The sequence below is a fragment of the Leptonychotes weddellii genome, chromosome 9, assembly GCF_054177405.1.
Source record: "Leptonychotes weddellii isolate Sample4059 chromosome 9, ASM5417740v2, whole genome shotgun sequence".
NCBI classification, from domain to species: domain Eukaryota; kingdom Metazoa; phylum Chordata; class Mammalia; order Carnivora; family Phocidae; genus Leptonychotes; species Leptonychotes weddellii.
In genome coordinates, this window is record NC_138377.1 from 93312915 (window position 1) to 93326957 (window position 14043).

Sequence of the window (14043 nt, forward strand, 5' to 3'; positions counted from 1 at the left end):
TTTTTTTTTTTTTAAAGATTTTATTTATTTATTTGAGAGAGAGAATGAGAGACAGAGAGCACGAGAGGGAAGAGAGTCAGAGGGAGAAGCAGACCCCCCACTGAGCAGGGAGCCCGATATGGGACTCGATCCTGGGACTCCAGGATCATGACCTGAGCCGAAGGCAGTCGCTTAACCAACTGAGCCACCCAGGCGCCCGAAAATGGTCATCTTTATACTAATTTTTCACTAGGAGCATGAAGTCTATTTCTTTGTCTTCTTTTCCATCCCTCAGTGATATTATATGGCTTTTAGTTTGCCTTTGATATGTCCATTAACAATTATACGCTTCATAGATACTTTATAATTTTGACTGTCATGAAGAGGATATCTTTTAAAAAATATGTCATTTTGGGGCACCTGGGTGGCTCAGTCATTAAGCATCTGCCTTCGGCTCAGGTCATGATCCCCGTGTCCCAGGATCGAGTCCCACATCGGGCTCCCTGCTCGGCAGGAAGCCTGCTTCTCCCTCTCCCACTCCCCCTGCTTGTGTTCCCTCTCTCGCTGTCTCTCTCTCTGTCAAATAAATAAAAATCTTTAAAAAAAAAATAAAATAAAAAATACGTCATTTCTTGTGGACATTCAAAACAACAATGCTATTGACTTGGGTTTTATCTTCTATATGACTTTTAATTAATTTTACTAGGGTTTTTTTTGGGGGGGTAATAACTTTTTTAACCTGTCTAGATATACGATCACATTGCCTACAAATAATCATATAGTTCAAATCTTCTTTTCCAATATCATAAACCTTTTTATTTATTTTTTAAATTTTCTGGCCCAAACTAATAGACATTGGTAGAAGACATTTTTGTTGTGTGTATTCTGTAATCTTTTTATACTCAATATATGAGGGTGTTTTTCCACCATTGATTTTATTGACTTTGTACTATTCCACTATATATGTGTCACTGTATCACCAAGTGAGAAGGATGCTGTAGCAGTATCTCCACTTTGTCAGGTGGCCAAGGGGGTTTATGAGGGGACCATTGATGAAGGAGTCTTCCAGCCTTGAGCGAGGCCTTGGTTGTGTGTTGGACTTGTGAGGTCTCTGTTCTGGTCCCGGCTGATTCTCATTTATTCTTTTCATGCATAAACAGTAATCAGGCACCTACCTAGGTGCTCAGGGGAGAAACTCCCAATAACACAAGGTTCTTATTAGCTATCGGGCAAGTCCCTTTTGTCTTCTGAACCTCAGTGTTCCTGTTTGTAAGATGAAAATACTAATAACACCATTCCTATATACCCTACCTAGGTTCATGTGTGGATTCAATGAGATATTAGAGAATTTTAAAGTGTTGCTAGAAGGGACCTCAGGAAACATCACTTATTAGATGAAGAGTAGCCCACAGTCTTGCCCACAGTCACATAGTTCCTGGGATAGCAAGGTCTCAAACTTGGGTCTCAGGCTTCCAACCACCTTGAGGATACAGAAACTCCAGGGTTTCAGCCTTCGGGGTTATAGATTCCTCGAGCCACCCATGTCCTCTGAAGAGCAAGAAGGGCCAAACTTGGGGCGCCTGGGTGGCTCAGTCAGTTAAGTGTCTAACTGACACTTAAATCATGACCCGAAGGCAGAAGGCTCGGGTCATGATCCCAGGGTCCTGGGATCGAGCCCCGCATCGCGCTCCCTGCTCAGCGGGGAGCCTGCTTCTCCCTCTCCCTCTGCCTGCCGCTCCCCCTGCTTGTGCTCTCTCTCTCTCTCAAATAAAGAAATAAAATCTTAAAAAAAGGAAAAGGGCCAAACCTAGAAGCACTATATCTCCATACACCTCCCTACGTCCATCCCCCAGCACCAACCTACCAACCTGTTCTGGGCAGTCCTGGGAGGGACCCAGTGAATGATCCATGTATCTCCTCCCCCAGCAGGGCGCCTCTCCTCTGCACCTGGCTGTGAAGCACCACTTCCCTGCCTTGGTCCAGCTTCTCATCAACGCCGGCAGTGACCTGGATGCCACCGACAATGTAAGTGGTTGCAGAAACCGTCTGGGCCCCAGGGAACCTCTGGGCACCCTCCCAGGCTGGCAGGGCTTGGCTGCCATCTCCTAGCATGGCTCAGAGTTGAGAAATTACTTTTTTAGTTTATAAAAAAGCTGTGTGAATATTCGTTGAAGGTAACATCGTTTTATCAACCCTTCCTCTATTTTGAACATTTTGGTGGTTTCCAGGTTGTTACCATGGTCCGGATAACACTGCAGTAAACATCTTCCTACATTCCACCGTTTCCTTTCATTGATTTTTCTTTTCCTTTAGGAAAATTCCCAGGACAGGGGTGAGTGGGGCAGTCTTGTGTCACAAGAGGCCTCTGAGTCCTGCAGTTGTGCTCAGTCAGGAGCCCTTTGAATTCCCCATCCCCACAGTCCTCCCCCTGACCACAGAGCCCTCAGTGCCCGTACCTACAACCACGAGTGGTGGAAAGCAACTTGGCAGGATACAGCATATACCTTCAAAATGATCACTTTGCACTTTAATGAATTGAGCCTCAAGAAATACATTAAAAGCTCATGCACAAAGATATTTATTGCAGCATTGCTTATCAATCTTCAATTTGCAAATGGCCCAAATATTTAATAATAAAGAAGTGATCAGGTAGCTTATGGGCTAGACGTAGATTACTATGGAGCTGTGAAAAATGGTGTTTGTCATAATATATGGACATGTTAGGTAGAAAAAATGGATGCAAAATGTATATATGGGATGATCTCCTGTAAAACCAACAAATCAAAAGCACTCTACATTAATGACTAGAAGAAATATATTAGGATTGTTACAGAGGTTGACTTAGCTAGCAAGTGGTATTTTTTCCTTTGTTCTTTCTGCTTTTTTGTTTTTACCAAGTTTTCTCTGGTATTGTGTTTATGACTAAACCCAGCTTACTCTCTTCCATAACTTTTAGATAAACTTGTTAAGGCCCAGTTAGGAGTGGACCCACCTTGGACCTGTCCTGGCTTTGAGCCTTGGGATACTTGTACATGCTTTTCTACTCCCCTGACCCCTTGGCTTCTTCCCCAGAGGCAGCAGACACCCCTCCACCTTGCTGCTGAGCACGCCAGGCAGGACATAGCGGAGATGCTCCTCATCGCGGGGGTTAACTTAAACCTGAGAGATAAGGTACCTCCCAACCAGCCTCCCTTTCAAGTTTTCATGGCTCCCTCTTTGCCAGAGACCCTACTACAAGTCTCCTGCTCTCAGACTGTTCAAGGCTTCCCAGCCTTTGTATACTAGCTCAGATGCAGCCTCCACCAGGAAGCCTTCCTGCCCCTCCATCACCTTCCCCTTCCTCCCCTCAGGTCCCTTAGGACTTGGCCTGCCCTCCTGCTGGTCTAGAACTGTGAGGTGGTTGCCTTCTGTTTCATGGTCCCTCAGACTTTGAGCTCCTTGAGTCGCCAGGTGGCCAGGGGGAGAAGGAGTCGAGGAGCGGTACATTACTGTCCCACAGCCCCCTACTTGTGGGTCAGGGGTGGGGAAGCTTCCCGGCTCTTTGTGCCTCTGGGATGGCTACTCCCTCAGGTGGCCGGAGAGTCCAGATGACCTGAGGACTTGGAATAAGGCTAAGGAGGTCACAGGCTCATGAGGGGAAGGGGCTTGGACATGTGGCCCAGTCCTTGGGATGGTGTGAGGAAGAGTTGAGGGCAGGAATAGGCCCTGAGACTAGACCTGGGAGGGGCTCCCTGCCTTGACCTGGGCCCCAGGGCAGCCGGCCAGGTGCAAAGAGGAACTTCCTAACTCCCTGCACGTGCCTGGGGATTAAGGCCAGCCCTGTGCGGGAGGCCTGGAGCAAAGGGCCTGGGTGGGGTGGGCAGACATGACCTGATGAACCCAGTCCCCTTCTCTGGGCTCTGGTTTCATCTGAGAAGCAGGCCATGTCTTGCTATTTCACAGGTGTTGTTGAGTTATGCAGGCTGGGCTTCATACGCTCTAAGACTTCCTAAATTCTAAACAAGAGGCGGTTGCTGGAATTATTGCCTCATTCTACCTGTGCTTCCCACGCCCCTCGTCATGCCCAGAAAACCTTTCTGCTCTCCAATGTAGACTGCTGGAAACCGCTTTCTTGGGGGCAGGAGCGTTTGCAGCTGATGCTAGAGGCCACCCTTCTTACTTCTTCCTTGCAGCAAGGGAAAACTGCCCTGGCGGTGGCCGCTCGCAGCAACCACATCAGCCTGGTGGACATGATCATAAAGGCTGATCGCCTCTACACGTGGGAGAAGGTACTGACAACCCTGCACGAGGTCTGCCCGTGTTGCAGAGGCAGCGGCCTTGGCTAGGGGTGGGGCTGGCTTTGAACCCCAGCCCTGACCAATTCAGCCCCGCCCAGTTTCCAACGGGGTGATAATCCGTGCCTTACCTACCACGAGGCTTGTCTGTGAGCATCTAGAGATGAGTGAGCACCCAGCCACACTGCAACAAGGCAGCCCGGAGTCCATGCCATTGTGGACATAGTACGGGATGCTGTTAGAGCTCCTGGTTGATGGATGCATGGGCGCATGTCTGCGTGCATGAAGAAAGAGATGGCAAGTTGGTTTCAGCTTACTGCCGTCTCCAGGTGACTGGAATTGCTGCTGGGGGTGTTGTATTCAGGCAACTTTCTGAGCCCAGAAGGGAAGTGTGCTGGGATTGATTAGTGATGCTTGCTGAGGAATTGGGGAGGAAGAGAAGCAGATGTAAGGCCATACTATTCCAATCGTCAGCAAATGGGGGTCGGGTGGGGAGTTTTTTGATGTCTTTGAGGTTGTTTTTATACACAGAAAATAATTTTTGCATTTACTTCAGTTTTAAAAATAATTTATTACAAATTTTAAAACCTACTTTTCCTTGGGGCACCTGGGTGGCTCAGTCGGTTAAGTGTCTGCCTTCCGCTGGGGTCACGATCCATGATCCTAGGGTCCTGGGATTGAACCCCGCATCAGGCTCCCTGCTCAGTGGGGAGTCTGCTTCTCCCTCTCCCTCTGCCCCTGCTCGTGCATGTGCTCTCTCTCTCTCTTGCTCACTCTCTTAAATAAATAAAATCTTTAAAAAAAACCACCTAGTTTTCCTTAAACTTATAAATTCATTTTATAAACCTTATCCCATTTAGACAACTGGTATTTTTTTAGGAATCTTAGGAATTTCCACTTTCAAGGAAGCCTTTTAATTAATGTTTGGACCCATGTTTAAACTATCTTAAACATTTTAAACTGAATAATTAAATTTGATAGTTTTTTTTAAGCACTTTCCTTCCTTTTTTTTTTTTTTAAAGAGGGAGGTGGGGGCAGAGGGAGAGGAAGAGAGAGAATCTCAAGCAGGCCACTGGGCTCGATCCCACAACCCTAAGATCATGACTTGAGCCCAAGTCAACAGTTGGACGCTTAACTGAATGAGCCACCCAGGTGCCCCCTAAATTCTTAAACTATCCTAGTAAAATCCGGTAAATTAAACCTATAAAGTGAATCTCAAATATCTTAAACATTCCAATATTGTTTGCAAACTTAGTAAGCTTCTCTAGTACCGCTCAAAAAAATCACTATTTCAAAATCAATTGATTAATTACAAATTTCAATAGGAATCATAAGATCTTCTCTTTCACAGACATGCTAGATTCGCAGAAACATTACAGCTCCTTTGCATACAACAGGTTACTCCTAAATGTAACCCCAAAATATTAATACCAAGAATTTGATGAACTGATTCATCTCTGTGCTTAATTCTAACACCTCAGACTTTAAAAGTTCTCAACGCTAAGGCAGCGGCGCAGTTAGAATCGCAAACCTCCCTCCCATCCCCAGGCTAATTCAATCCAAATCTCTGGTGTACGGATCCAAGCATTGGTAGTTTTGTTTTTTATTTATTTTTTTTAAAAAATTATTTATTTGACAGAGAGAGAGCAAGAGAGGGAACACAAGCGGGGGAGTGGGAGAGGGAGAAGCAGGCCTCCTGCAGAGCAGGGAGCCCGATGCGGGGCTCGATCCCAGCACCCTGGGATCATGACCCAAGCTGAAGGCAGACGCTTAACGACTGAGCCACCCAGGCGCCCCTTGTTTTTTATTTTTACTTATTTTTTAAAGATTTTATTTATTTGACAGAGAGAGAAAGAGAGAAAGCACAGGCAGAGGGAGAGGGAGAAGCAGGCTCCCCGCTGAGCAAGGAGCCCGATGTGGGGCTCGATCCCAGGACCCTGAGATCATGACCTGAGCCAAAGGCAGAGGCTTAACCAACTGAGCCACCGAGGTGCCTTAAAGATTCTATTTTTAAAGATTTTTTTTTAAGATTTTATTTTTTAAATTAATCTCTACACCCAATGAGGGGCTCAAACTCACACCCCCAAGATCAAGAGTCTCATGCTCTACCAACTGAGCCAGCCAGGTGCCCCAAGCATCGGTGGTTCTTAAAGCTCCCAGATGATCCCAATATACAGATGCAGCTGGGAACACTGTTGGGGAACCTCCCCAGGTGAGAGCCAGTCTCCCTGGTCACCTGATCACAGGTGATCAGCCAGACACTGTTGACCAGGATGTAAGATTTGCAGCTGCGGATGCCAGAACTCACCCAAGCTTTTTTAAGAACCAGAACTCTGTATCCACATTCTTTAGAGGGGCTTACTTAGGCTTTTGTGGGTTTAACTTATGCTATCACATAATTCTTTTGTAACTTCTCATTTTATCACCTGCTTTGCATAGAAATTCTGTAATCCTGCCCTTCACTACTTGTTGGGATTCAGCAAATCTAGTTAGTGCCTGATCCTTGGCTTGACTGGTGTTAGCCAGAGCCGGAGTCCTTCTGCTGACACTTGCGCTGTAAGAACACAGAGAAAAGAGAGGAATTGGGAAGCCTTCCTGGAAGAGGTGGCCTGTGGGTGATCTTTGGACTGTGGCAATGGGGTTGAGGGACAGGCAGGTGAGAAAAGGCAATCTGGATGGAGTGTGAGCTGCTGGGGTTCCGGAAGTCCAAGCAAGGCACAGAGTGAGAAACCAGAGTAGCAGACATGAAGCCCCAGGCCTGGATGCCTGCCAGAGCCCCATCCAGACTCCCAAGGGAGAGCCTGGCAGGGATTTCCCCCCAGGCGGCAGCTGCATTTTGGGGATCTGTTCCACAGGACCACCTCTGGCGCAGGGACCCCAGGGATTGCTGTGGGAAGAACTTGACCTTTAGGCAGGACCATCGGCAGGAAGGGCGGCAATTCTCCTGTGTGCTGTGGCAACTGGCCTCCAGGGACCTGCGGCCTCATGAGTGGAAGAAGCTCGCATATTGTTGGGAGTTCACTGAGGCCCACGTCCACGCCATCGAGCAGCAGTGGACAGGTACCGCCCTGCCTCTCCCCACCCCAGAGCAACCAGTGGGTGGAGAGGTGGGGGCACTGTATATTAGGCTTTCTGTGTTTCTGGGGGGAAAGCCCTGCAACCCACAGCCTGATCACAGCAAGCCACATGCCATCGCCAACATCCCATATGCCTCTCCATCCTTCCAGGCCTTTGCTTAGGCCGTGCCCTCTGCCTCTCCCTCCCCATTGACCTGTAAACTTCACATTCTTCATGAATTAGCCCAAGCTGATACCAATCATTCACACACCAAACTAAAGGCACTCTCTATAAAAAGGAGAGGACCATCTATTGCCACCATTATTTAGTATCTGCTTGGAAATGTTGGCCCCGTCGGTTAAGCATCTGCCTTCAGCTCAGGTCATGGTCCCAGGGTGGGATCTGGGATCGAGGCTCGCATTGGGCTCCCTGCTTGCGGGGAATCTGCTTCACTCTCTCCCTCTGCCCCCCACCCCCCATGCTTATGCTCTCTCTCTCTCCTCTCAAATAAATAAAATTAAAAAAAAAAAAGGTCCCTGGTACTAAGGCAGAAAACAGAAACAGAAATAAGGACTGTAAATATTAGAAAGGAAGAGAGAGATTTATTAACTTCAGATGCTATAATCCTATACACAGGAAGTCCGGAAGAATCAACTGAAAAACTCAATAATTCAGTGAAATGGCTAAATATGATAAAATATACAGATACCATGGTATTCTTGTGTACCATCAATAGCTTTTTGAAAAACTATTCCATTTGCAATAGTTTCTAAAAAATATGAATGGCATATGAATAAAATAAAAATTCAACTCTAAAAAAAAGACAGGTAGGTGGAATGACATTCTATCTTCCTGGCTAGAAAAAGTGTCAGGTAGACATTGATTTTTCCCAAACTAGTTTAAAAATTTGATTTTTTTTAAAGATTTATTTATTTATTTATTTTATTTAAGGGGGCGCCTGGGTGCCTCAGTCGTTAAGCGTCTGCCTTCAGCTCAGGTCATGATCCCAGGGTCCTGGGATCGAGCCCTGCATCAGGCTCTCTGCTCGGCGGGAAGCCTGCTTCTCCCTCTCCTACTCCCCCCTGCTGTGTTCTCTCTCTTGTTGTCTCTCTGTCAAATAAATAAATAAAATCTTCAAAAAAAAAAAGATTTATTTTAGAGAGAGAGAACAAGTGGCAGGCAGGGTGAGAGGGAGAGAGAATCCCAAGTAGCCTCACTGAGCTCGGAGCCCAATGTTGGGCTCGATCCTACAACCCCAAGATCATGACCCTGAGATCATGACCTGAGCCGAAACCAAGAGTTGGATGCTTAACTGACTGAGCCACCCCAGGTGCCCCTGGTTCAGTTTTAATCAAATCAAAACAGATTTTTGAAACTTGACTAAAGGATTCTAGAGTTCACTTGAAAGAATAAAGAGGGAATGTTTAAAGATTTTATTTACTTGAGAGAGAGCGCATATGAGAGAGCACGAGAGAGACAGCATGAGCTGGGGTTGGGGGGCAGAGGGAGAGGAAGAAGCAGACTCCCCACTGAGCAGGGAGCCTGATGTTGGACTCGATCCCAGGGCCCCGGACCATGACCTGAGCTGAAGGCAGCCACTTAACTGACTGAGCCACCCAGGCACCCCAAAGGGGGACTATTTAAATGAATATTCTGCGGGGGAAAGTGAAGAGGATCTAATCCAACCAGACTCAACCTTTTATAAAGCTCAAATAATTAGCATAGAGAGATACCTGGCAGAAAAATATGTACACCAGTTAGTGGAATAGAGCAGGGACTCCAAACGTAACCTCTGTGTCAGATAAGAACTTTCAGAGAGGACAAAGGAGCACGGGTAAATTACGGGGCTGGAGGCAAGGGACAGTGAATAAATGGGCCAAATGAAACCGCTCTGCCAAGGGCAGCCCCATGAGGAAGTGCCTGCTGAGGGCCCAGAGGGGGCCAGAAAGTCAGAGGACGCAGCGCATGGACTGACCTGGCCTCAGTGGCTGGGAGAGGAGACCTACCTAGGAGTGTAGTAACAAGTTCACCCCTCCTCCCACACTGAAGATCATGGCCGTACGTTGGAATCACCTGGGAAGCCTTAACACCGCTCAGTGCGCAGGCTGCGCCCAGACCCAAGTAGGTTGGAATCTCTAGGGAGGGAATGGGACCCAGGTGTCAGTATTTTTTGGACGGCTTCCCGGGGGTTTCCAGTGAGCACTTACAGCTGAGAACCACCGGCGCAGGGGAAAGAACATGACCACTTCTGTCGTGCACTAAGCCGGTTTTCTCATCTGTAAAATAGGACCACTAGCGGGCAAGGCACAGATTATTGTGAGTAGCCAGAGATGCAGGGAATAGTCCTGTGCGACATGGGATCACAACAATGAGTGCCAATTCTGTCTTCAGAGCAACACCAACAGGATGCATGGTGGATGCTCAGGAGAAAGCCTGGGGCAGGGGAAGTTCTAGAGTCCCCAACACAAAACCTCCACCCCAACCCCATCCGAGCCTGTCCCTTCCCTCCTCTCCCTATCTCTGGGCTGAGCTCCACAGCACCTTGGAGAAGGGCCTGGCTCTTTCCCACCTGGGCATGTGCAGGAGGTGGTGCAGGGCAGCTTAGAGCTGACTCTGCCAAGGTGGGCTCGGTTGGCTCCTTGCCTTTCTCCCCTCGTGGTCCTCAGGCACCAAGAGCTACCAGGAGCACGGCCACCGGATGCTGCTCATCTGGCTGCATGGTGTGGCCACAGCCGGTGAGAACCCCAGCAAAGCACTGTTTGAGAGCCTCGTGGCCATTGACAGGAGGGACCTAGCTGGTAAGTGTCCCCTGCTCAGGGCAGCACTGGCCCCCCTGGAATGTGACAGAGCCCCCGAAGGTCTGCTCAGACCACAATGCTGTGGTGCTGGCTCTGAACCTTCCAGGTTCCTGGTCCTAGCCTTGTCTACTGGAATTTGGGCAGAGCCCTGGGCAAACCAGTGCCTCCTGGCCCCCGTTTCCCCACCTGTGCCCTGAGGGTGCTGGCTCAGGTGATCCTGCAGCCTTCACAGCCGCAAAGCCACTGATGCTGGCGTCTTCTCCTTGCTGGCCCTCTATACTTTGATTCTTCTTCTTTTTTTTTTTTTTTTCCTAGCTTGGAATAAGGCTGGAACAGCCTGCAGACTTCTTTTCCACAAACAGTAAGACATATGGGCTAGAACTGGCTTAATAGGAGTTGAACCAGTTCGATCTGGCAAATAAATCACATTTCTGAGGCCATCACAACCTTTTGAGTCTGTCCATTCCAAAAGCCTCGTTTGAGATTCTGAGCACCCTGTGGAACTATCAGGCAAGCGAGATAAAACGTTCAGTACGATTCCCTCATTAAAAACAAAATCAGCTCATGCTGAAAGAGGCTTAAATACTGTGACGTCCACTGGCGTGGTGCATTATGGGGCACAGGACAGGGTCTCAGGCGGTCAGCAGTAGTAACGAAGGCTCTGTGGCACTAACCGTGAAAACGTGGCTAGCATGTCCTAGAGAGGAGAAAGGCGAGCCCCTGTGTGGTGGGGAACTCACAGCTGCTGCAGGGAAGGTGGGAAAACACTCATTTCACAGGGGAGGAATCAGGGACTTTTTTCTTTTTCCAAAATGGTCTTAAATATCATTCTATCTTCTTCTAGCACAAACACTGGCAGGCAATTAAAACAAAAAACCAGCCCGGTGAGGCAGAGCCGCGGCAACACGAAGCAATAGGATTCTTCTCTCTTGCAGAAAGCGTCAGGAAGAAAGCAAATGCTGACCCGAGGGCCCCCAGCAGGTGCACGGCCATGTAACCAGAGGGGCCAGACCTTCAGGGGCATGGGGCCTCAGAGTGGGGGCCACTGAACAGAAGACGACCACCACTTAAGGGCTTTTTAAAAAAAAAAAATCGCCGTAACAGACCTCCCGCTGCTTGCGGTCTCTTCCCCAAGGGCCGGTCCAGGGGCCGGTCCGGGTTTTGCAGGTAATCCCTTCCCACAGGTGGGGTCCTTTACAGCTCTCGGAGCCTCACAGCAGTCCCCTGAGATGCAAGGGGCATCTCTTCAAAGAGGACGCTGAGGCCCGGGAAGGATAAAGCAGCCAATCAGCTGTTGCGGTCAGGTGCCAAACCCCGCATTCCTGTCTCTCCAGCCGGCACTGACAAAACCGCCCGCCCGTCACCCACTCACTGGCTTTTAATGAACGCTGCGCTCACTCCACAGCTCTTTCTGTCCCCAAGCTTATTTGTACGCCGTGACAGTTCCAGGAGGCACACACTCTTTTTTTCTCTCTTGTTTTAGGATTTTTTTTTTTTCAATTTTAAAAATTTTATTTTGAAATCCTTTCAGACTTAAACATTGCGGAACCAGTACAAAGAATTTCTGAATACGCTTCACCATACAGCTTCCCCAAATACTAACATCTTACACAATCACAGCCTAATTTTCAAAACCAGGAAGTTAACACTGATACCGTACTCTTAACTGCTCTTCAGACCTGATTCCGATTTTGTCAGTTGAGCCGTTCATCCGAGTCCTTTTTCTGGACCAGGATCCAGTCCAGGACCACACACCTTACATTTAGTTGTCATTCTTCGTTTTACTAGCCCCATACAGAGGGTCACCTCTCCAGAACAGCACCATCTGACAGAACTTTCTGTGGTGACGGGAATGTTCCAGATCTGTGCTATCCAATACATTTACCCCTAGCCACCTGTGGCTGCTGGGTACTTGAAGTGTGGCTAGTGGGACCGAGGAACCAAATGTGTAGTTTAATTTGAATGATTAGAAATTTAAATAAGTTGGGGCGCCTGGGTGGCTCAGTCATTAAGCGTCTGCCTTCGGCTCAGGTCATGGTCCCAGGGTCCTGGGATCGAGCCCCGCATTGGGCTCCCTGCTCAGCGGGAAGCCTGCTCCTCCCTCTCCCACTCCCCCTGCTTGTGTTCCCTCTCTCGCTGTGTCTCTGTCAAATAAGTAAATAAAATCTTTAAAAAGAAAAAAAAAGTTAAATAGGCATCTGTGGCAAGGGGCAAGCATACTGGGCTGCTCAGCTGGTGTGGAGCTTTGCTTTCGGGTGCTAGGTCAGCACGGGCTGCTCCGGGGCTCGGCTGCACTGGCGAGAGCGTGTCTCCAGGAAGCTGCGACTCTGGAAGCTTCCCCGTGGTTTCACAGATGTGGTGGCTATCTGCGCAGGATAATAGCCTGGAAGTTCTGCCCCCAGGCTCTAATTTGAGCTCTCCCACATGTGGCACAGCTCTCTGGCCAGTTTAGGAGCCCACGTCTTAGAAAAACTCCCTACAGAGTTACCCGCTGGGCCTGAGTCCTGGGAGGCGGACAGTATAAAAGCTGTTAGAGCTGAAAGGGGCTTCAGCCATCACACAGGGCCGGGGGGAGCTGACGGTGCTGCAGTCCTCTGAAAGGCAGCTGCCATTCCGTCTGCCCAAATAACAAATGCATTTGCCCTCTGACCCAGCAGTCCCACCAGGAGGAATTTATCCTGCAGATAAACCTGCAAACGCCATACTAATACGAATGCAAATAAATGTAGCAGAAACCGTGTCGTGCAGAGGGGTGCAGAGGGGTGCACGAGAACTCTGTGCTATCTGCTCAGAGGTTTTTTTTTTTAACTGTTCCTATTAATAATTTTTAGAAACCACCTAGAACTTATGAAAAGAAAGAAAAGGAGGCTTTGAAACGAACCTGTTTTACAGGCATAACCTGTAGGTAGGCCTGAGGCCTCAGCGTTCACAGCCAGATTCAGACCCCCAGTGCAGCACACGGACCTCCGTGCCCTTTCTCTGCACATGCTGTGGTTTTGTGTTTTTTGTTTTTCATTTTCTTAAGTAGGCTCCATGCCCAGAGTGGGGCTTGAAGTCATGACCTGAGATCAAGACCTGGGCTGAGATCAAGAGTCGGACGCTCAACTGACTGAGCCACCCAGGAGCCCCTGCACGTGCTTTGTGGAGGGGGGGAGGAACTTCTCTTCCATTTATTCCATTTAGGAAATGTATTTTGTACCACATGGGACTTAGACCATTTATTTGGATGAATTCTGCAAAGTTAATTTTGTATTTTTTTTGAGACAAAAAAAGCAAGTTCTTAAATAAAATTGAAATGTTGAAATTCATCTTTCGCATTCAATATTTGTTTCGTTTGGGAGACGTATGGCAAAATTTCAAGTCAGACAAGCTGTTGTGGATTGGTTCTGTGTAACCGTACCACTCAACTCACCATGGCCAGTCCGTATTTCCTGAGTGTCTTCTGTGCCAGGCAGTCTGCTGGGAGCCGGGGTACAGAGCTGAGTAGCCACAGTTCCTGCCCTCTGGGAGCTTGTGATGTTGGGGGGCGGAGGAACTGGGACACCAATAAGGTACTGTCATGTGGTTGGTGCTAGGATGGGTGTGTACAGAGAACTGTGGGATTTGTTCTTCCTTGGGGAAGGGAAGGAGGAAGGGAAAGAGGAAGGGAAGGAAGGTCTGAGAAGCTCAGAGAGAAGACAGAAGTGGGGAAAGCACATTCCAAGCAAAAAGCACAGTCTGTGCAATGCACAGTGGTGTGGAGATGGATCTGTTTGGGGAATGGTGTGATTGGAACGCAGGAAGCATGCAAGGAGGAGGAGAGATGAGCTGGAGGGGCAGGAGGGCCTCGCTCTTGCAGCCTCCGATGAGACTATTCCAACGGGCACTCCTAGCTCCAGAGCCCGCTACGTGGTCCACTGGTGCTTGGTCAGACCTGTCATAGCTCAGCTTCTCCC

The 14043-nt window shown here is 48.5% G+C and overlaps 1 protein-coding gene across 5 annotated transcripts in view; it reads left to right on the top strand.

Moving 5' to 3' along the window:
* ANKDD1A (ankyrin repeat and death domain containing 1A) overlaps window positions 1–13416 on the top strand; it is a 43683-nt gene extending 30267 nt beyond the window's left edge. Inside the window, exons 10-15 of one of the 5 annotated variants that reach the window (XM_031029772.2) lie at window positions 1906–2004; window positions 3052–3150; window positions 4152–4247; window positions 7109–7313; window positions 9977–10108; window positions 10953–11107. In XM_031029772.2, the coding sequence (XP_030885632.2) occupies window positions 1906–2004; window positions 3052–3150; window positions 4152–4247; window positions 7109–7313; window positions 9977–10108; window positions 10953–10975 (654 nt within the window). In that variant the 3' untranslated portion in view covers window positions 10976–11107. Of the gene's footprint in view, window positions 1–1905; window positions 2005–3051; window positions 3151–4151; window positions 4248–7108; window positions 7314–9976; window positions 10109–10952 lie in introns of all 5 variants that reach the window. The other 4 variants (XM_031029770.2, XM_081831245.1, XM_081831247.1 and 1 more) reach the window with 4 other exon arrangements.
* The last annotated feature ends 627 nt before the right edge of the window (window positions 13417–14043 follow it).